This window comes from Notolepis coatsorum (assembly GCF_963971535.1).
Source record: "Notolepis coatsorum genome assembly, chromosome: 3".
NCBI lineage: Eukaryota > Metazoa > Chordata > Actinopteri > Aulopiformes > Paralepididae > Notolepis > Notolepis coatsorum.
In genome coordinates this window covers 124,570,390-124,591,333 of record NC_140167.1, presented here as the reverse complement: position 1 = coordinate 124,591,333, position 20,944 = coordinate 124,570,390, and the positions used below count along the sequence as shown (strand labels likewise).

General features: G+C 45.2%; 1 protein-coding gene across 1 annotated transcript in view; it reads right to left on the bottom strand.

Moving 5' to 3' along the window:
- Positions 1-20,944, bottom strand: part of LOC311225992 (dynein axonemal heavy chain 7-like) — a gene marked incomplete at both ends in the record, with an annotated part of 810,419 nt that overhangs the window by 190,448 nt on the left and 599,027 nt on the right. Inside the window, 2 exon segments of the mRNA XM_084311374.1 lie at positions 5,104-5,294; positions 11,836-11,990. Of these exon segments, the coding sequence (XP_084167500.1) occupies positions 5,104-5,294; positions 11,836-11,990 (346 nt within the window).

Sequence of the window (20,944 nt, the reverse complement as noted above, 5' to 3'; positions counted from 1 at the left end):
TAAAATCATAGTTGGCCAGAGGTACTCAGGGTACCCAGGCTCTCTGCACTCTAGCAGAGAGACACACTCCACTTTGCCACAAAGCTGCTAAAGTCCAACTTCAGTGACTAGCTACTACCCCCCCCCCCCCCCCCACCAGGGAGGAGCTCACAGGTCATCAGAGAAGGAACTCAAACAAACCGAGAGATACAGAAGATCAGCAATCCCCTATACTGTGTGCAGACATTTTAGATTTTAGCTTTGTGACATGATATAATTCGCTTTTAGCTTAGATAACGGCAACAAAACGTTTGGTCTAATTAGTAGGGTTGTTTCCTTGTAACAGCAAAAACAATTCAGAGCCTTTAATGACAACCGTATTCATGAACCTGTAATAACCAGTGATGCCACAGATTACTTGTAAAAGTAATCTGATTACTGATTACTGATTACTCCTTTAAAAATCTAAGTTACTTTACTGATTACTTGATTATCAGAGTAACTTAGTTACTTTGAAAGTAACTAGGTTACGAAGTCGTCGTCGTTCCCCCAACAGTTTTTTTTAAACGCTTTATTGAAAGTGCATAAATTGTTTTTAACTTGTTTCTCTGCACATAACGTAAATTGTTAAACTAGTGCTTCAGCTTCTGTACCATCAAGTATGGTAAAGCAACAGTCTATGATGCTCACAGCATTAGAGCAGCCAGCCAGTGGTTTTACAAAACCAGTGTATCACATCTAACAAATGCAGGCTGAACTATTCAATTATATCAACTGTAACTATTAAATTGTTTTTATAAATGTCTCTCTATAAACATACAATCAGTCTCTCTTTAACATGTAAATTAACTGTAAATCTGGCAAATAAGAGCTTTTGCTCTGCCACCATCAACCCTCCTGTACCTAGTCGAAGCGTCGGCTAGTGTTGTGATTCCAGATGCTTTCAATGCAATTGGATGTGCTGTTTTTAGCGGTAGACAGTATTTTGTTTCCTCCGCCGTGAAGTAGTGACTGAGGCTACGTTTAGACGAGCGTTTTGGGGTGGAATTCTGAACAGAAACCGCAAAAGTCATCTTGCGGTTTCACTTTTAATTTTGCCAAGCGTTTTGGGGTGGAATTCTCCGACGACGGAGCCCTGCTGTCACACGATTGGCGCATATGTCACATGACGTGCTGTGAAGACCCGCCCTACTCTGCCTCTGATTCGCAGACTGTGGATGGGGAATGTGATTGACTAAAGCAGAGTCACTCACAGACAGAGGGACCAGTCACGCCGCGGGACACATTCTTGTATTTAACCCTTTCACTGCCACACCACGTCACTCCCAAATAAGAAAAACAGCTCAAAATGTATTTTTGACTGTCGAAAACGAAATAAAATACTGCATTCCGCCTGCATTATGAATTTATGATGAGATAGTAACGAAATAGTAATGCACAGCCACTTGGACAAGTAACTGCAATCAGATTACTGGCTTTTAAAGATTAACGCGTTAGATTACTATTTTCGGGGAAAAGTAATCAGATTACAATAACGCGTTACTTAGTAACGCGTTACTGGCATCACTGGTAATAACACTGAAAGGCCAATAAAATAAACTAAGCAAGGACTATTATGATAATGGCCTGCTCTGCTACCAAAAGGGCTGGGCTAAAACATTGGCCATTGTTCGAAGAGAAACAATGTTCAGCTGCGCGCCCAAAGTTCGCAGCACAATAACATCCCGGTGTGGAACGGCGTCGCAGATACAGTACATCACTTTGACCTAATAGCAGCCATTATCGAATACTGCCACAAACTGGGTTAACCGTTGCAATTATGCCTTGTGAAAATAATACTTTAAAGGCAGAGGAGTACTCGCAGTCTGCATCGTATCAATTCTCTCTTGTGTGCCGGCAGTGGTGGTAATAGCTACATCTTTCTTCTGTGTTGAACGGGAGCAGTTCCGTCTCGCTGCCAGGGGATGGTGGAGGAGGGAGCACAAGGGAGCGACAGAGACTCATTAGAACATCCCCGGCACCTGCCTCAGACAGCTGCGGTGCACAGTTACTGACGGAAAATGCTCCCTATGCACCATCACACACAGCAGAGACCGGGAGAGAGACAGACAGACAGAGAGAGAGAGAGAGAGAGAGAGAGAGAGAGAGAGAGAGAGAGAGAGAGAGAGAGAGAGAGAGAGAGAGAGAGAGAGAGAGAGAGAGAGAAGAGAGAGAGAGAGACAGACAGAGGAAAGAGAGAGAGAGAGACAGACAGACAGAGGAGAGAGAGAGAGAGAGAGAGAGAGAGAGAGAGAGAGAGAGAGAGAGAGAGAGAGAGAGAGAGAGAGAGAGAGAGACAAGCAGTAGCAGAGTTGTCATCTCAATGAACAATGAACAATAACAGACCAACACACACATCCACACGCACACACTCACTTTAAATAAACAACACACTGTAGCACCCACTTTACCCACTTCAGACACTAACACACTTTATATTTATTGGCATCAATCTCATGCACCTCATTGCACCTCACCACCACAAGGTGGCACCACAAGCTAAGCTATACCTCACCATTTCTACACTGTACTGTATCTGCATTGTATAGACTGTACATATACTGTATATATATATGTATATTGAACATTTTTGTTTTGTTTACACTTGTTTACGTACTTGACTTTCTATTTTATACTTATATTATACTATTTTATACTATCTTGTTATTTTATCTAGCACACTCTCAGGAGCAAAACAGAAAGAAGCATTTCATGCAAAAGTATTCTGTATTTCTGTATGACAACTAATAAAGAAACTTGAACTTGATCTTAAACAATTTTGTCCCGTTGTAGCTATGCCACGCTTTAAAGATAGGAGTGCGTCACCTTGTTTGTAGAGCTATATCTATATTCTATATTCAGGGATGTGATTGCGCCTTAAGAAAAAACCCTGAAAACGTTCTAAACTATATATTTTTATATATATATATATATATATATATATATATATATATATATATATATATATATATATAAACACTCCATTTGAATGAATGAACACATTTTATTTATTTTGTATATATTGAACTGTTCACAGGGAAGAGGAAGGTGGGAGAGGAAAGGGACAAAGAGAAAATGAATCAAATATCTCAGTGTCCCCCTAAAAAATGTAAAGGGGGTCATCTTGATCCCTCCCAAGTCATCCTGGCTCAAACACTAACGTTAGGACCTTATCTTTTCTTCTTTGCAACCAGATTGTGCAACACCTGTAACCGCCTCCTCAAGTCTTGCCTACTGCGAAGGGCTGCAGTTGGACTAATGGACTCTTTTGCTTTTCTTTTGCTCTCAGGTCGATTTTGAGAATGAAGGTGGTGACATTTCTCCATCTCAGCTTCTTGGTTATGTCTAGGTTGGCTTCTGTACCTCATGCTTGAGAGTTTGATGTTTCTACAGAGCTTCACATTAACTGGACAATGCTTGCCTTGAGTAGTGTTGAGTGGCAGACTGCTGCACTGCTTACAAGTAACCTTCCCTGGTTGGTCAGTTTTACAAAAGCAATCCAGTGTGTTTCCTAGTGTGTTCACGTCTTTACAGCATCTCGCGCCACTCAACAAAACTGCAAACATTATCGATAGCCAATGAAAATCTGTTGGATCAGCTGGATCGGTATAAAAACATTGCACGATCAAGCCAGAATTGACGTCAGTCCTTACCTGTGATCGGGAGTATTCCAAAAATAATATTTCAATTGTTTGATCCCCATCTGTTCCATCTGATCTCCATCTGGTCCACGACATAACCCACCACAACATATGGATTTGGGGGCATTTGACGCGCTTCAATGCAATCGGGAGAACCGCTCGACCCAGAAAACTGTGCCCGGAGACATTTGAGTGTAACACAGGGTCTGGAACAGGGTTTACTGCACTCTCGATAATGCCACCTGGGAGGATCTGGCCGGTACTGCACCCTCTGGGTCGCAGTATGCCTTCTAACGGCAACATACGGGTCCCTGACATTGAATAGAATATTAAAATCGAAAAAAAGGAAAAACAATCAAATAACGAGTATTGTTGAATTGTTGAATCGGGAATGAGTTAAGCCTGGTCGGCCCGGTACCGGACTGAGATTTATTTCACGTCATAAATAGATCAATACAGTCTGTATTAAGTAATGTTGCATTTCTTTTTCAAATGTAGCCAAGAGTAAAGACCCTAACCCTATCAAAACAGCAGTCAAAGTGTATTATTTTCAGCACTACGTTTGTTTACCAATGATTTTAAGTGTTATTAGCAAAATATGAGCTTATGAAAATATCTGCGCTTTGCACCCGAAAACGTACAATTTAGAGAAGAAGAAAAGAAGAAGCACTCATGAAATCGTTGTAGTCCTAAGAAAGAAGAGACCCGGGGATTCCGATGGACGTCGACATTTCATAAAACTACACTACCCAGCTCACACCAGCTGGCGTCAAAGCTGGAGCCAGCTGACGTAAAAAAATAAAATAAATGTACATTATTTTCTTGATTATATCTCATGGGTCAAACAAACCTGAACGTTATTGCCATAAAATACAACATATTGTTTCCTTACCTTTCTGTGAATGTCTAGAAAAAAACATGTGTGGCAATCCGGTAAAAAATGGCAGAGCTATGGACATTGTACAAAAGTAACTGTACTTAGAGTAGATTTAATGCATGGTCTTTGCTGTCCTGTAACAGGTGTCTGGTGGTACTAAATCCAGATTTACCTATGTCATTGGAAAGAGGGGATTTGGCCCTGATCCATAGATGTATGACTTGGCCATAAATTAATAAGGTAAGTTATAGGCCTGCTATTCTATATTCTATATTCATATTTCAAATTGCATGTGTCCGGATGGCAAAATGCAGTGCTGTATCTGTATACTTGCTCTCAAGAAGGTGCTGAATGAGCTTCACTTTTGGTCAATGTTAGCATGGTGTTATTCACCATCAAAGATGAAAGAAAAAAAGTTAAAATAATAATTTATATTCTCCTTTGGTTCATTACAATTTACTCAAGTATAGTAACAGATACAGTTGAGAGGCGAGAAATCTGTCAGCGCGGTTGAAAACGTTATCTCCATGATTTTCCTTCTTTCTTTCTTTTTTTCCCAAGACCCACCTTGACAGAGGTTTCGGGCAGGTAGTGGGGGTTGCGTAGCTTGGTGGTTATATAGAAGCGGAAGTCAGGAGAGTACTGAATGGTGTTGTCTCCCAGGCGGATGTAGGTGGCACCGCCCTGCTTGAAGGTCTGTTTCAGCAGCAGGGGCTCCAGGATGGGGTCCAGCTCCTCACCGATGTTCTCCAACAGCACTGGCAGAAACACAAGCCCGGTCATCAGACGTTACATCCAGGGTTCAAAGTTCATCCAATTGGTCAATGCATGACATTATTACCTTACGTTTACAGGCATTTGACAGATGCTCTTATCCCGGGTGACTTTTAAGAAGTGACCGCTGAATTAATCGATCTTATAAACAGTAGAACAGTCATATCATGCAGTCATATAATTCCACCACTGTAAATAAATTAGGCATTTTCTTTTGAAAGTGGTTACCAACGGCTACAGGCAGCCTACCTGGAAGAGGTCAAGGTCCTGGCGGGATGGTGCCAGGAAAACAGCCTCTCCCTGAACGTCAGCAAAACAAAGGAGATGATTGTGGACTTCAGGAGGTCGGGGGTCAAGGACTACAGCCCCCTCAGCATCGACGGGGCACCGGTTGAGAGAGTCAACAGCTTTAAGTACCTCGGAGCCTACATATCCGAGGACTTGACATGGACCACACACATTGACAGTGTTGTGAAGAAGGCACGACAACGCCTCTACTTCCTCAGGCGCCTAAGGAAGTTCCAAGTCAGCCAGAAGATCCTTAAGAACTTCTACTCATGTACAATAGAGAGCATCTTGACCGGCAACATCACCTCCTGGTTTGGGAATAGCACTGCACAAGACCGAAGCAGACTACAAAGAGTGACACGTTCAGCCGAACGCACAATTGGAGGGGGGCTCCCCACCCTCCAGAACATTTACTACAAGCGTTGCAGGGGCAAGGCTAAGAGAATCATTAAAGACTCCAGTCACCCGAACAACTGCCTCTTTGAACTGCTGCGGTCAGGCAAGCGATACCGAAGTCTCAAGGCGAGCACAGAAAGACTCAGAAGAAGCTTCTATCCCCAGGCCATCAGGCTGCTAAACGAACAATGAATGAACACTACACAACAACAACCACCAAACGCACATAGCACACACATCCACACGCACACACTCACTTTAAACATACACACTGTAGCACCCACTCCACACACTTTATAGCACACACCCACTTTAAACAAACACACTGTAGCACCCACTCCCCACACTTTATATTTATGGATGAAGGATTGCACTACAACTCGTACACCTTACTGTAAATTGTACCTAAAATTGTACCTCATCCCATTTCTGCTTTGCACTAGATAGTACTGTACATTAGTACACTGCATAGTATTGTGTATTGTATATTATATGGTAACTCAGAACATTGTACATATGTCTATACCGAACACTGTGACCTCATTTTTCTTCTTCTAAATTCATGCTATATTATGTTATTATGTTATTCGATACTATCTTGTCTAGCACAGTCTCTGGAGCGTAACAGTAAGAAGCATTTTGTATGAAAGTATTCTGTACTTCTGTATGACAACTATTAAAGAACTTGAACTTGAACTTGAACCATACTGGAAGAAAGAGAACTACATAAATATTCTACACAAGGCCTCAATTATTGTCACCAACATAGCATAGTAAGCATAAGTAGCTAAAAAGTAGCCTACAAATGAATATGTACTGAGGGCAAAGAAGAACAGAGTTAAAAAAAAAAACGAAAAATAAACCTGCAGGGTAGATACAGTATACTAATAAATAACCTGCACTGTTGGAGTGGTGAAGATAGCATTTCTTGTTATAACGTAGCTGCTGTCACCCATCCTTGTATTTTCCGGGGCACTCCAGTTTATTGCAGACGACGGGTCAGTGTGATTCAGGGTGAGCTCAGTTTAGAGCAGTTCAGCACATCTCAGTTTATTTTGTGTTTGGTATGAACTACTAGTAGTAGCTCACCAGACAGACACTGGTACATTTTGGCCGTGGCTGTTTGAGTGGCAACTCTACAAGCCACTTGGGGCGGCATAGACAACCTTCTTCTATTCTAAAAGGCTGCTTAGAAACTATATTTGGCTAGTGAAATCTCAAGCCCCGCCCTCTTCTCTTGATCCTCCAATCACAACTGTCAAGTTTCTTTAATAGTTGTCATACAGAAGTACAGAATACTTTCATACAAAATGCTTCTTACTGTTACGCTCCAGAGACTGTGCTAGACAAGATAGTATCAAATAACATAGTATAGCATGTAAATTAGAAGTAGAAAATGAGGTCCCAGTGTTCAGTATAGACATATGTACAATGTTCGATGCAGAATAGACGTAACTGAGTTACCATATAATATACAATACTATGCAGTGTACTAATGTACAATACTATATAGTGCAAAGCAGAAATGGGATGAGGTACAATTTAGGTACAATTTACAGTAAGGTGTACGAGTTGTAGTGCAATCCTTCATCAATAAATATAAAGTGTGGGGAGTGGGTGCTACAGTGTGTTTGTTTAAAGTGAGTGTGTGCTATAAAGTGTGGGGAGTGGGTGCTACAGTGTGTTTGTTTAAAGTGAGTGTGTGCGTGTGGATGTGTGTGCTATGTGCGTTTGATGGTTGTTGTTGTGTAGTGTTCATTGTTCGTTGAGCAGCCTGATGGCCTGGGGATAGAAGCTTCTTCTGAGTCTTTCTGTGCTCGCCTTGAGACTCCGGTATCGCTTGCCTGACCGCAGCAGTTCAAAGAGGCAGTTGTTCGGGTGACTGGAGTCTTTAATGATTCTCTTAGCCTTGCCCCTGCACCGCTTGTTGTAAATGTTCTGGAGGGTGGCCCCCCTCCAATTGTGCGTTCGGCTGAACGTGTCACTATTTGTAGTCTGCTTCGGTCTTGTGCAGTGCTATTCCCAAACCAGGAGGTGATGTTGCCAGTCAGGATGCTCTCTATTGTACATGAGTAGAAGTTCTTAAGGATCTTCTGACTGACTTGGAACTTCCTTAGGCGCCTGAGGAAGTAGAGGCGTTGTCGTGCCTTCTTCACAACACTGTCAATGTGTGTGGTCCATGTCAAGTCCTCGGATATGTAGGCTCCGAGGTACTTAAAGCTGTTGACTCTCTCAACCGGTGCCCCGTCGATGCTGAGGGGGCTGTAGTCCTTGACCCCCGACCTCCTGAAGTCACTTCCTTGTCTGAGGGTGGGGCTTGACATTTAAATTTCACTAGCCAAATACAGTTTGTGTCACGTCCAGGCTGAGCACACTATAAGCAGAACGTCTGTTCTGAAGTATGATACTGTACACTTACTGCAGCTACATACAGCGGGTCCAGGCTGAGCACACTATAAGCAGAACGTCTGTTTTGAAGTATGATACTGTACACTTACTGCAGCTACATACAGCGGCTGCCACTGAAATATGCTAATAAGACCTGATAGTCAACCTCTAACCCCCTCCCAGTGCCGTGTGATTAGTAATTCAGCAGCAATGAACTCCCTTAAGTGCACTCCAGGAGACACTAGCATGGAAGGAGACAATTACTTGTCATCAAAAGGAGTGAGCGAGACAGGAAAGCCAAGTATCCTTTATACTCATGACATCATCATTAGGGGACCCCTTAAGTGTTCTTTGCGATAGAGGGGAATAGGTTGCGAATAGTTGGCTATGACTTAACATACAGCGAGATAATGACTTTCCCATGTTAAGCTCATCAATAATTTATTTTATGAGTGGAGGAGGTACTAACGAAGTTGTGATACATCACGGATAGACAGCGGAAGACGATGAACGCTCTCCTACAGCGAGCCGCTACGCCAGAGCGGGAACGATGCCATCGCTCCAAAAAACATGTCTGCATGCAGTCGGCTATGGTATCTCCCAATGAGAAGATACAATACTATGCGACAATTAATACTGACACATAATAAGCCTGACACATCATCATCATCGCAAGAGCAGTCTTCAAAAGGTCAGGGCTACAAGAACTGTGACATTATTTCCCAGGAGCACGAAATTCATCAGCATGATCCAGTGGCGGCCGCTGGGTACTTCGCCACTAGGGGCGCTATACCAAACATTTTGCAAATGTTTGGTAAAAAAAGCCCAACACAAACACGCACAGCTCTCTCTCTCTCTCTCGCTCTCTCTCTCTCGCTCTCTCTCTCTCTCTCAGATGATGTCAGATCCATTCAATAATAAACACATTTGTAAAGCTCGTTATTTTAAACAAGTTACCATTCATTGTCTGAGTGGTTATGTCCCACATGCGGCGAAATGAGAGAGAGAGAGCGAGAGCGAGAGAGAGAGCATTTTAGTAAAGTTACATTTTCAACAAGATTGCTGCTATTTAAACACTTCATGGAAACGGGGTAACGTTAACCTTATGTCGACTGTAGTATTGTATGACCTCGACATAACGTTTAAACGTTAACGTTACTCCGTTTAAGTGGCCAGCTAAGATAACGGAGCTAACAGCTAGCAGTAGCTGTAACGTTACAACGTTATGCGGCATCAGTAGACAACGTATCATGTATTAAACTAGAGTTAAGATCGCTAATCTACCTTGTTGTTGGCTTGTTGATAAAGTATATCCACTCCATGGCATTGTCCATCCAGCCTGTGTTGATGTCCATCCATATTGTCCGCATCCATATAGCTTGTTGTTAGCCAACAAGCTGTGTGAGTGAAGAGCTGTGTCTTTGTCCATTTCCGCCTCGAACAGCCTGCAAACTACCTGGCGTTCTATCGCCATGCTCTAAGACAAACTCTAACCTTAACCAACTTTGAAAGAGTGCCTAAGCTTAACAGTCTAAAGAACTTGCAGTCACGGTACGCTCGTCTAAGACAAACAGCTGCCTGCATCATTCTCACAACAACACAACTTCTATCTATTCTCCACCGACCAACCTAGGAATAATAACCTAGAAATTGGATTCGGCCAATCAGAGATCGTCTCTGTGAAATTCGGCTACGGAAAAAAATACTGGCGTCGGCCAATCAGAGAGCGTCTCCGCGAAATGCAGCTACAGATATTCTTGACGCTACTGGCTAGACCGCTTCAAATCGCGCTCGGATTCCAACATAATAGTCATATTTCAACGCACAACGCGTTATGCACTGATTGGCTGTGACGGATACAGCGATCAAACTGTGACGCGCACTCAGAGCGCTATCGCGTATAGCCCGGGCCGAGAAATACGAAAAAATAAAAAAAATAAAAAAAACGTGATGTCACTTCCTGCTTTGGAAAACGAGTGTTTTTTAATTGCGATAATAACGTTATATTGTGCATTGGAAACACAAACATACTTAAAATGAGTAAATATAATTAATTTTAAACATGTTTATATTATTTATAGGGCTATAAAACTAAAAACTAAAAACTTATTTTTCTTGTTCTGTCATATAACCAGGGTAGGAGCTGAGGGGGGGCGGCGCCCGAGCGCCCCTAGTGGTAGAGCCGCCACTGGCATGATCTCTGAAAATAACTGAAAATGCCAATTCCTACTTTGAATCTCACGTTGTATGTGCTGGTCTTTAGCTTTTTAGCATTTTAGCTAGGTAGCATCAATGTATTTTTTTGAGGAGGAAACAGCAGCACTGTTACTGAACCCTGAAATCACAAGCCAAAATAATAGATGTGGTTTACCCTGTGCTATAAGGAGTAAGGAATTGAGTCCAGGCCCAAGAAACCACAAGAGGCACATACTGTAGGGAGTGATCAGCAGCAAGAGACCACACTGTCCTCAGGGACCAGCTAGGGTCTGATAAAGCCTTGTCCCCTGCTGACCAGCTGAGTTGGGCTGTTGTTTATCATAATGTCATGCCTATGTATCCGTCTCCATTTTTTCCATCTTTTTAATCCATCTTTAATCTTTACTCATTATTATTATTATTATTATTATTATTATTATTATTATTATTATTATTATTATTATTATTATTATTATTATTATTATTATTATTATTATTATTATTATTAATACTATTATTATTATTATTATTATTATTATTATTATTATTATTATTATTATTATTATTATTATTATTATTATTATTATTATTATTATTATTATTATTATTATTATTATTATTATTGTTTTTGTTTCTCTTACACACAGGCCTATGCCAAGATGAATGGCGTAATGTTTACCAAGGAACAGCTTTTTAACTATTACGAGGGCCATGCGGTCAAGTGCACACAGTAGCGATGGGGATTAAAGGGCAGCTTTTCCACCTCAGGGACACCATGAAGAAGATTTTTGTCCATAGCAACTTCATTCGTTGATTTGGTGATCAGTGTGTCTCTGTGGTCCAGGGAGATGGGATACTAATGGTTAACTTAAAGAGTACAACTGATTGCATTATCTGATTCCCATTTTTTCAGTGCAGAATGGAGAACAAAGGAATTAAGCATCCAGTCCACAGCACTGGCCTCATGCTAGAAATAATCTGTTCTGCTGGTGAAGGGAGCCCCCTTCAGGAGGAGGGGAGAACTGCACCAAAACAAATTTAGCCAATCTGTGAAGGGGAGATTTAACTCTCACACCCCTCCTCACACACACACACACACACACACACACACACACACACACACACACACACACACACACACACACACACACACACACACACACACACACACACACACACACACACACACACACACACACACACACACACACACACACACACACACACACACACACACACACACACACACAGGTTTACCTGGCGTGCCAAACTGAATGCAGTTCTCCAGGGTGCGTACGAAGTCAGAGTCACTCAGCTTGATTATGCTTAGAGAGTTGACCTTCTCCATGTTCTTCACCCACTTGTTGGCCTGGCCCTGGGGGTCCATCATCAGGGGCCACCGCCTGGCGTTACTAAAAACACACATGACATGTTGAAAAATGCTTTACACATGCTTTACGTGCATACAGTATACAGCATATAGACGGATTTCAGTGGAATTGCTGCATATGTGTCTGTACACACGCCTGTGTGTGTGTGTGCATGCATATGTGCATGCGTGTGTGTGTGTGTTACGTATTACTTTCACATGGTGGAGGGATACTTACTGTCTGTGGTGTATATTCACATTGTGGTTTAAGTGTGCTGTCACTAATTGGTGGTCTGTGATTGACACACTGGTTATTTCTGTTTTCCTTGTAACTAAAATGGGGTCATCCCTATGTTCCCCGGGTCCTATGTTCCCCGCTTTTTTTTTAAAGAAAGGGTTCTATGTTCCCCACTCCCGAAATAAAGGTTCTATGTTCCCCGGTCCCGCCCGCTCCCGAACGCTACCGAACAAAAAAAGGGTCCTATGTTCCCCGCTGAAATAGCGATAAAGGCTTGCCAAATGCTGAAATAAAGGTCCTATGTTCCCCAGGTCCTATGTTCCCCGGTAGCGATAAAGGCTCGCCACCCCAGCGCACGTACCAGCAGTGATCTACAGCAGTGGTTTTCAACCAGTGGTAAAATACGCATAAAAGATAGCCACTTATACTATTTTGAGAAGATAATTCATCTGTATCGCAACGGAGTCACGGATCTGGTCGGGGCAGGTAGCATTATGTCGGGAAATTTTTTATGAAATAAACAAATGTGAATTAAAGAATTTAAAACGAAGTTTAGCCTAGTAAATCGTTTTAGAAGCTTATAGCCTTTTTCGTGCTTATTTGAGAAGGGTCCAGCTGCACAGCCGGAGAGCAACGCTCTCAGGGCCAAGATAGCCACTTATACTATTTTAAGAAGATAATTCATCTGTATCGCAACAGAGTCACGGATCTGGTCGGGGCAGGTAGCATTATGTCGGGAAAAATTTAATGAAATAAACAAATGTGAATTAAAGAATTTAAAACGAAGTTTAGCCTATTAAATTGTTTTAGAAGCTTATAGCCATGTACGTATTTTAACTCTCGCTCCGTGGATGACTGCCATGGCTGCGAGGACTGCGAGGAGGAGGGGGAATTGCAACCACCGCAAGCAAAACTTTGACTGAGTTCGGTTAATGATGCCATAATTCTCTGCTGTGCTTTTAGGCACACACACACGCTAACATTGAGTGTTGCATCATGCCAATTAAAGACCTCCGCGAGAGACAGGTCCTGCTGCATACACGCCATGACCGAAGGAAAACACAAAACAGCCCTTGCACCACTCACACCGCTATGCACGGCGAATGCCACCCCTATTTATGTATAATATATCAAAACTGGGACAGTAGAAATAAAAATAAATGATAGGCAGATCTTATGACCAAGGCACACGTTAACCCTTTCACTGCAGCTTCAGAACCAAGGCGCTGTCCACCTGGCGAGAAATAAGTCAATAGTATCCAGCTGCACAGCCGGAGAGCAGCGCTCTCAGGGCCATGAACATAGCAGCAAATGACGGCATCCTCTCATGTTCCCATTAGACTTCATATCAATTGGGTTTGACAACTTCATATCAATAGGGTTTAGCTTTGTCAACAACACAGGGAAGTTCTACAAACAGGCCAGAGGATGTTTACATATAGTAAATTAACTATACTTGTAACTGAGGGGTTACAAAACCCTGACTGTATTAAAGATTGTGATAGATTAAACCACTACTACATATTATTATTATTATTACTTGCCAGACAGTACAGTTATTATGGCAGACACTCAATAGACGGCACGGTGACAAAGAGATATCATTTACAGTATTTTATTATTAAGCAGATATACAACTGATAATTACTGGGTCGCTCTTTTATGGCGAATGATATTAGAATGTCAGAGTATCAAAGTCAGTGGGAATGAATAATTCCTAGGCTAAGTATACTAGACCGGGACGCTGCATGGCGTGAGATGGCGATATAGTGGGGCAAACGAGGGTATAGCTGGAGACTGGTGATTTCCTCCCACAGAGTAGTAAGCTCCAGAGGAATGAAGAATAGACGGATACTCCGGCTGTTCACTTGAAGAAAGGGGGTTCTCATACGGATCCGGTCCTTGTAATCCAAGTGCTCGGTAGCAGGGTAATAGCTGTAATCCAATGCCCGATAGCAATGATGATAGCCAGCCAGCTTCGTCCTCGAAGCTAGCCCGATGTAGATCTTCAGGGTAGTTAAATCCAAACGACAATGGTATTAACGATGCTCTTCTCCACGGTACTACGTTTCCACAAGTCACTATAATCCACCAAACAATGGTTCTACAATATCAAGGTAGTATCTAAGGAGCTGCTAGTTATCCGTAACGATACGCCGCGGTAGGTTCCAATGCTCACATGTCCACTAGTTCTGCTGCTAGGTTCACCTCGTGTTCTGATACTAATTACGTTAAGTCCACACACACTTGCTAAGGTTCACACTAGTTACTAAACGAACTAACTGCTTGTTACTGCTGCACACCGAACGAACTGCGTTAACATTAGATTCACACTAAATGACGAACTGCTGCTGCGTTAGATTAGGTCGAACTGCTGCTACTTTACTTCGGACGAACTGCTACTGTTTGCGCCTTCCACAATATATACTTAGAGTGCTTTCTAGGGCGCAACCGAATCTCTTGTCCGGAATCAATGCGCTGGCCAAGGGCATGTCTCAACTTGTCCAGACTCGTCTTTGAACTTGTCTGAGGGGCGCGATTCTTGGCGCCGGCAGTGTCAAGGGCGTTATCCAATGAGGAAAGCGAATAATGCTATGATTCAAACGGAGGCTTAAAGGGATATAGCTTATATATATAAATAATATACAAGTTATATAAAACAATAAAACGTAGATTCTCAGTGTTAATCTGGCCCTTCACAACAGCCGCCTCCTAATTAGTCCGCACCTAATTAGTAAATAAAGGGGCACAGATTAATATTAGTGTCCAGTCAACTTCTCCATACTTTGTTATGAGGAGTTGGAACAATATACAAAGTCAGTGGGTCATGGTCGTCGTCAGGGGAGTCAGGGATCTCCGACAGCTCTATCAACTTAGCCACAGGTCGGGTGTAAGTCCGCCCTTGGACGATGACTTCTGCCGCTCTGACCTTCCCATCGGCACCAGTAATCACTCTGCTCACGCGGCCGGCCGGCCACGTAGCTCGGGGTAGTGACTGGTCTATTATCATGACGACTGTGTCCACCTTCAGGTTGTCCCTGTCCTTTACCCACTTCTGACGGGCTGGAAGGGATGGTAGCATCATGTCATCAGTAGGAGGAAGCGGGCCCAAGACTGGTCGATCTGTGCTTGGTTGTGTCTCCACATCCTCCGTCCGTTCCTGTCGTCCTGTCTGTACACCGTCTGAGGAAGGGCCGGGTCCGGCCGCACCATCAAGAGGTAGTTTGGGGTGATGGGTTCGAGGTCAGCTACGTCGCTTCGAGCGTAGCTGAGGGGGGTGGAGTTCGGAACTCCCTCTTCTTGAGCCCACGGTTCTCTCACAGGCATCTTCGTCCGCTTCAAGAGTGGGGCTGCGCGTCTGAACACTCCGCCGACCCCGACTCTCGCAGTCCTCCGATCCAGCAGAGCGACGGCGCACTTGTCCTCTTTGGGCCGAACCATCTCGCGCTCGGTCCCGAATGGCATCACGTCCAGTGTCCATAGCCTCTCAACGGGCCGTAGGAGAGTGTTGTCTGTGTCGCTCGCCTGGGTGTAAAGGCAGCATGTGGTAGTTGGTTGGCTGGCAGGTCCGTAGAGGGGGCCCTGGAGCGTCCACCCCAGTCGGGTCTTAACCGCGGCTGGGCATCCTTTAGGTCCGATGTGGGCCGCCTTGGTTGGGACAATGAGGTCCGCATGGTCGGAGCCAATGAGTAGGGTCGGTGTGGCGCCGTCGATGCGCGGTATGGGCAGTCGGCGTAGGTGCGCGTACTTCTCCATCAGCTGTGGGATGGGGTAGTCATAGCGTGACAGATCTATGTCGTGGCTTGTGAACGCCTTGGTGATGCTGTACCGCTTCTCGGGCTGCTCGATCGCTGCTATGGTGAACGAGACGTTTTCACCCTTTATTGTCTTTAAGTCTCGACGAATGGTACGGATTGTCATTGTTTCCTCTGGACCCCGCAGGCCCAACTGGGTTGCGGCGGAAGCGAGGAGGAGAGTCTTCTCTGACCCGTCGTCGAGGACGGCGTAGGTGTCGAGTACCTTGTCCCCGTAGCTCAGGAGCACTCGGACCACCTTGAGGAGCACTCGGGAGCTCCCGCTCTTCGCAGGGTCTATGTATAGTACTTCTGCTGGTGAGTTGCCTTGTAGGGCTAATCTCCGCTTGGGGGCCTCGCACAGTGATTCGCGGTAAGTGGCGTCTGGGGGGTCAGCCTCAATCCACTGATCCATTTCGGCGATGGTCAGTCCCTTGAACGCGTCGCACTGTGCCAGCCAGTGTCCTCTGTGGCAGTAAAAACATGTGATCTTCCATCCCTCTTTGGCGGGGGGGTTAAGACTGGTCTGTGGTTACACCGACTCGGCCTGGTACATCACTGTGATGGGTCTACTTTGGTCTCCTGGTGGGCGTTTATTGCTCTCGTGCATGACTTCTAGGTGGGCGCCGTCACACTTGCCGCACCTTTTCTTGAGGCGGCACTCTGCTGCCATGTGGCCGTGCGCGCAGCGGAAGCAGCGGCGGTTATCCTTAAGCCACTGACTTATTTCGGCTGTAGTCAGTCCTTTGAAGGCGTCGCACTGTGACAGCCAGTGTTCACTGTCGCAGTACTGACAGGCAGCCTTCCATTTCTCCTTGGCGTGGGGGTTGTGACTCGTCTGCCGTGACACCGCCTCGGCCTGGTTCTTGGCGGGCTGGGGGGAGCTTCTCTAATATCCGCTCCACGTTGGAGTTGGCGTACAATTCGTGCATCCCCTTCTCTCTTTGTGACCCGAGCATCCCTACCAGGGATTGGACTTTAATGGATAGGTCATCCAGGGCTCGATTGTCTTTAGCTGGGGGGAGACGTTCAATCTCCCGTATCTCTTGAATAACATAGTCCCATGTACGTCCATAACGCGCGTCGAGGGCCACCAGGGCATCAGAGTAGGGAGTCCTTGAGTTAGAGTATGCCAGCGCTATGTTATGCGCTCTGGGTACTTTAAGGTGCTTGAGGAGGATGGCATATTTGTAGGACTCGTCCTGTACTCCGGACATAATGGTCTCTAAACACATGCGCAGTTCGGTATACTGCGCTCTGTCTTCACGCGTAAAGTCTGGGAATGTGGGTGTCCCAATGTAAGATGCCATGGATGGCTGTGACACTGATGCGCGTAGGGGGAGAGGCCTCCTTGGCGAGTCTCCCCGTACGTGGGGTCGTGGGTTCGTGCTGGGTGGGAACCAGAGGCCGGGCCCCCAGGTACTGCTCCTCGGTGCTGTCTGTTGCTCAAACTCACCCCTGGGACGGGTTGGGGGTTCGTAACGCAGCGTGTCGGGGCTGAGATCGGGGCTGCACTGTTCCTCCTGGTCTGAGATGGGTTCGTGCGTGTGGGCTTTATGTCCTCCCTCGTCCTCCGCTAGGCTTTGTAGTCGCTTGGTTAGTTTCTCGGCGACGTAGGCAGGTTCTTCCCGTTGGCTGGGTCCCGTGTAGATTGGTCGGGGAGGGGAAGGTGCCCTCGACCCTTGTCGTGATGATCTCCGGGAGCTCCGGGTGGAGGAGTGGGGAGTCACCCTCTGGAGCGCTTGCTCCATCATTTGCGCCTGCAGACGGTCTCGTTCCGCCTCGCGCTGGGCATTGGCTGCGTCGCGCTGTGCCTCGCGTTGCGCATTGGCGCGGTCTCGCTGGATGTTTTCTTCAGCCTGGAGGCGCCTCTCTTCCAGTCTAGAATGTTCACGCTCACTCTGTAGGCGGTTACGCTCACTCTCTTGTTGCGCTTGGAGACGTTCACGCTCACCCTGGAGGCGGTCTCTTTCGGTTGAAGCTGTCAGCGTGGCAATCAGGACTTGCGCTAGCCTCTGGTCGGCCTCGCTTGGGGATGACGCTGATGATGGTGATCTGGAGTTGACAGGGCTTGGCGTTGACCTGTTCCCTTTACGCGCGCCGAGGTTCATCTCGGGGGCGCTGTTTCTTATCTTCTCCCGCGCTCTGCGGTCCATCTCGGAGGCGCGGTACTCTTTTCTTTGGTGCGCGCCGAGGTCCGTCTCGGGGGCGCGCTCTTTATCCTCTTGCGCTCCGAGGTCCATCTCGGGTGCGCGTTCTGTACCTTCTTGCGCTCCGAGGTCCATCTCGGATGCGCGGTCTTTATCTTCTGGCGCTCCGAGGTCCATCTCGGTGGCGCTGTGGTCGTTGGGCATAGTCAAGTCATGTCCCGCTTGTCCCCCCCCGTGAGCTAAGTCAGTTTCGCTTAAACCAGCTTGGGTCTCTACTAGTGGGGCCGACAAGTCGATAAGGTTGGGCATACTTGAGCTATTAGTTTTATCCGTGCTTAACGTCTTTTTAGATAAGCTAGGAGGTAGAACGACAGCGTAGTCCTCCAAGTGTGGAGGGGGCTGACGTTGGCGCCTAGGGCGCTCTAGTTTGGGAGAGCCGTTTGGAGAGTGTCCGCCGCTGGCCATATTACTATTAATATGATTAGTATTACTGATACCCTCCGGCTCGAAGGACCAATTGTAACTGAGGGGTTACAAAACCCTGACTGTATTAAAGATTGTGATAGATTAAACCACTACTACATATTATTATTATTACTTGCCAGACAGTACAGTTATTATGGCAGACACTCAATAGACGGCACGGTGACAAAGAGATATCATTTACAGTATTTTATTATTAAGCAGATATACAACTGATAATTACTGGGTCGCTCTTTTATGGCGAATGATATTAGAATGTCAGAGTATCAAAGTCAGTGGGAATGAATAATTCCTAGGCTAAGTATACTAGACCGGGACGCTGCATGGCGTGAGATGGTGATATAGTGGGGCAAACGAGGGTATAGCTGGAGACTGGTGATTTCCTCCCACAGAGTAGTAAGCTCCAGAGGAATGAAGAATAGACGGATACTCCGGCTGTTCACTTGAAGAAAGGGGGTTCTCATACGGATCCGGTCCTTGTAATCCAAGTGCTCGGTAGCAGGGTAATAGCTGTAATCCAATGCCCGATAGCAATGATGATAGCCAGCCAGCTTCGTCCTCGAAGCTAGCCCGATGTAGATCTTCAGGGTAGTTAAATCCAAACGACAATGGTATTAACGATGCTCTTCTCCACGGTACTACGTTTCCACAAGTCACTATAATCCACCAAACAATGGTTCTACAATATCAAGGTAGTATCTAAGGAGCTGCTAGTTATCCGTAACGATACGCCGTGGTAGGTTCCAATGCTCACATGTCCAATAGTTCTGCTGCTAGGTTCACCTCGTGTTTTGATACTAATTACGTTAAGTCCACACACACTTGCTAAGGTTCACACTAGTTACTAAACGAATGAACTGCTTGTTACTGCTGCACACCGAACGAACTGCGCTAACGTTAGATTCACACTAAATGACGAACTGCTGCTGCGTTAGATTAGGTCGAACTGCTGCTACTTTACTTCGGACGAACTGCTACTGTTTGCGCCTTCCACAATATATACTTAGAGTGCTTTCTAGGGCGCAACCGAATCTCTTGTCCGGAATCAATGCGCTGGCCAAGGGCATGTCTCAACTTGTCCAGACTCGTCTTTGAACTTGTCTGAGGGGCGCGATTCTTGGCGCCGGCAGTGTCAAGGGCGTTATCCAATGAGGAAAGCGAATAATGCTATGATTCAAACGGAGGCTTAAAGGGATATAGCTTATATATATAAATAATATACAAGTTATATAAAACAATAAAACGTAGATTCTCAGTGTTAATCTGGCCCTTCACAACAATACTTCATAACATGTATTTTTCTTGTCTTTTTTGCTCACACAATATCTTGAATGAATGAATGCGTTTATTTATTTCGAACATAAATTAAAAACAAATGAAATAAATGTAAAAAAAATTTATAAAACAATGAAGTAATAAACAAGCAAAACAGTAATGTTCGTTATAATTGATTTATAAAAAATAAAGATAAAGTTTGGTCAATGACCGGCCCACTACTAGGCTGGGAGTGACAGAACAGCAGTCACAGCGCGGCCCTGAGAGCGTTGCTGTCCGGCTGTGCAGCTGGACCCTTCTCAAATAAGCTCGAAAAATACGTCACTCGCCACTTAAAGAAATCAAAAGCGTGTATTTAACAACCTCAAAAACTTTCGAAACACGCTTTATATTAACTTAATAAATAAACAAAAACGAAAAATCTACTTATGTCAACGAAAATGTCCAGTAGGCCTAACTAAATAACAGATATACATCTCTGTTACGTGCAAGCAGCGTCTGATGGCCGAATTTGTCAGACGGCACTGCAGCCACGGTCAGAGACAAGACCAAGCTGCAGCGGGTGATTCGCTCGGCGGAGAGGGTGATCGGCTGCCCCCTTCCCTCCCTCGAGTCCCTACATTCCACCAGGGCCTTGAGGAGGGCGAGGAAGATCATGGCAGACCCCGCCCACCCGGGTCACAACCTCTTCAACATGCTTCCCCACGGCAGGCGGCTACGGCTGCCCAAGACAGTAAAGTCCCGCCACAGACTGAGTTTCTTCCCCTCAGCAGCTCGCCTGGTAAACGAGTCAGGTGTCCCTCTGCTCCCCCCCCCCTCTATGGCGAGCTGCTAGGGCTGGACTTCTGGACTTGAACCTTGTGTTGCACTGTATCCATGTCCCCAACCACCGCACTTTCACAGTCTTATTGTTGTCTCACTGTTCTGTCCTGTCTTGCACTTTACTTAAAATTATTTATTTACTGTTGTATTGTTCTTAATTGTAAAAAAAAGTATGCACTGTAATGTCAAAACACGTTCCATTTTGTACCTGTATGAAATGGCGAATAAAGTAATC